We start from the raw sequence: 1,585 nt of genomic DNA, 5'->3' as shown, positions 1-1,585 counted from the left end.
GCCTCTGATAATTGTCCCCGAGTGTCAGTCGGTCGGCAGGGCATGAGGAGGAGAAAGGGCGGCAGGGGGGGCGGATCGCTGAGGGTCTTTTTTTTTTTTTTTTTTTTTTAAACTGAAAATTCTTCTGGGAAGAACTGCTAGGAGCCTTTTGACTTTCAGCAAAGTTGTGTGTGTGTGTGGCGTTTGTGGGTTGCTATAGATAGACCGGCTTTATTTATTTATTTATTTATTTATTTACATGTCTTTTTTCTTTCTTTCTTTCTTTCCTTTCCTTCTTTCTTTCTTTCTTTCTTTCTTTCTTGCTTGCTTGCTTTTTTTTTTTTTTTAGTGGTAAATTGTTACAAGTCGCCTGGCTGCAAAGCCCCCTTTTCCTCTCACGGCCACTCGTTTGTTCCTGAGTCCAACGACGACAAGGGGGACTCAATGTTAAAGGTGGAAAAAAAAACACCAACACAGTTGTTTTTGTTAAAAGGGGACACACTAAGGCTGCGAAACAGCAAAACCCCAATGTTGGACAGCTGTAAAATCGTGTAGACAGGTTGTCATACAGCAGTGGGGGCTTTTCTGAAAGGAGCCCATTGCTAAACATTAAATACACACACACACAGAGCACAGCACAGCAGCTGCGCGGACACACGCGCACACACACACACGCACACACACACACGCACACACACACGCAGGCACCGAGGAAAGTGGCCCGGGCTGGGCTGTGCACCACGTGCTGCACCGAGGGGGGCGGGCTGGGGCTGGGGGGGGGGTCTGGGGGCGGTGCTTGCAGCTCAAGTGGGTGCCAATCAAAACATCAACTTCAAATTGTATCTGAAAGATCAGCCTAGGACCTAAGGGCAGACACATCAGTTGGAGCTCAATTGTTGATCAGATCACATCTAAGGGATTTAGGAGCACAGAAGAGCCGAGATTTGAGGAAAGACACCCCACTGAATCCTTCCACACTCCTCCTCCTCCATACCTAGGTTGCAACATATCTCTGACAGAAAGAAATCAGAACGAAAAAAGAAAATTATCGGCTCGATTTCTATTCTCTCGCCCTGCCTGACTCCAGTAAAGAGAGAGGGGGGGAAGAAAAAAAAAAAAAAAAAAAAAAAGAGAGAGAGCGAGAAAGAGAGAGAGCTCCAGAGAAGCCCGGGTTTGTTCCGCTCCCTCCCCGGCTGTTCAGGCTCCCTCCTCCCCCTTTTTTTTTTTTTTTTTTTTTTTTTTTTTTTGTATAATTCCCCCCCCCCCCCTTTTTTTTTTTTGTATATTTCTGCCTCTTCTGCCGCCGCCGCCAGTGCCGCCGCCGCTGTGCCCGCGCCCCGGAGATGTCCTTCCCCCAGCTGGGCTACCCGCAGTATCTCAGCGCCAGCCAGGCGGTGTACGGGAGCGACCGGCCCGGGGTACTGGCCGCCGCCGCCGCCGCCGCCGCCGCCGCTGCCGCCGCCTCGGGCCGGCCGACGGGCGCCGAGCTGGGCAGCGGCTCGGCCGCTGTCACCTCGGTGCTGGGCATGTACGCCAGCCCCTACAGCGCCCCCAACTACAGCGCCTTCCTGCCCTACACCGCCGACCTCGGCCTCTTCTCCCAAAT

At 52.1% G+C, this 1,585-nt stretch overlaps 1 protein-coding gene across 1 annotated transcript in view; it reads left to right on the top strand.

The window, feature by feature from the left end:
• The first annotated feature begins 1,322 nt into the window (after positions 1 to 1,322).
• IRX1 (iroquois homeobox 1) overlaps positions 1,323 to 1,585 on the top strand; it is a 2,020-nt gene continuing 1,757 nt past the window's right edge. Inside the window, exon 1 of the mRNA XM_086469437.1 lies at positions 1,323 to 1,580. Coding sequence (XP_086325563.1) covers positions 1,323 to 1,580 — 258 coding nt within the window. The remainder of the gene's footprint in view (positions 1,581 to 1,585) is intronic.

The sequence above is a fragment of the Leptosomus discolor genome, chromosome 8 (assembly GCF_034619465.1).
Source record: "Leptosomus discolor isolate bLepDis1 chromosome 8, bLepDis1.hap2, whole genome shotgun sequence".
NCBI lineage: Eukaryota > Metazoa > Chordata > Aves > Leptosomiformes > Leptosomidae > Leptosomus > Leptosomus discolor.
Note: the sequence above shows the minus strand (reverse complement) of the source record. Positions and strands in the feature narration are given on the sequence as shown.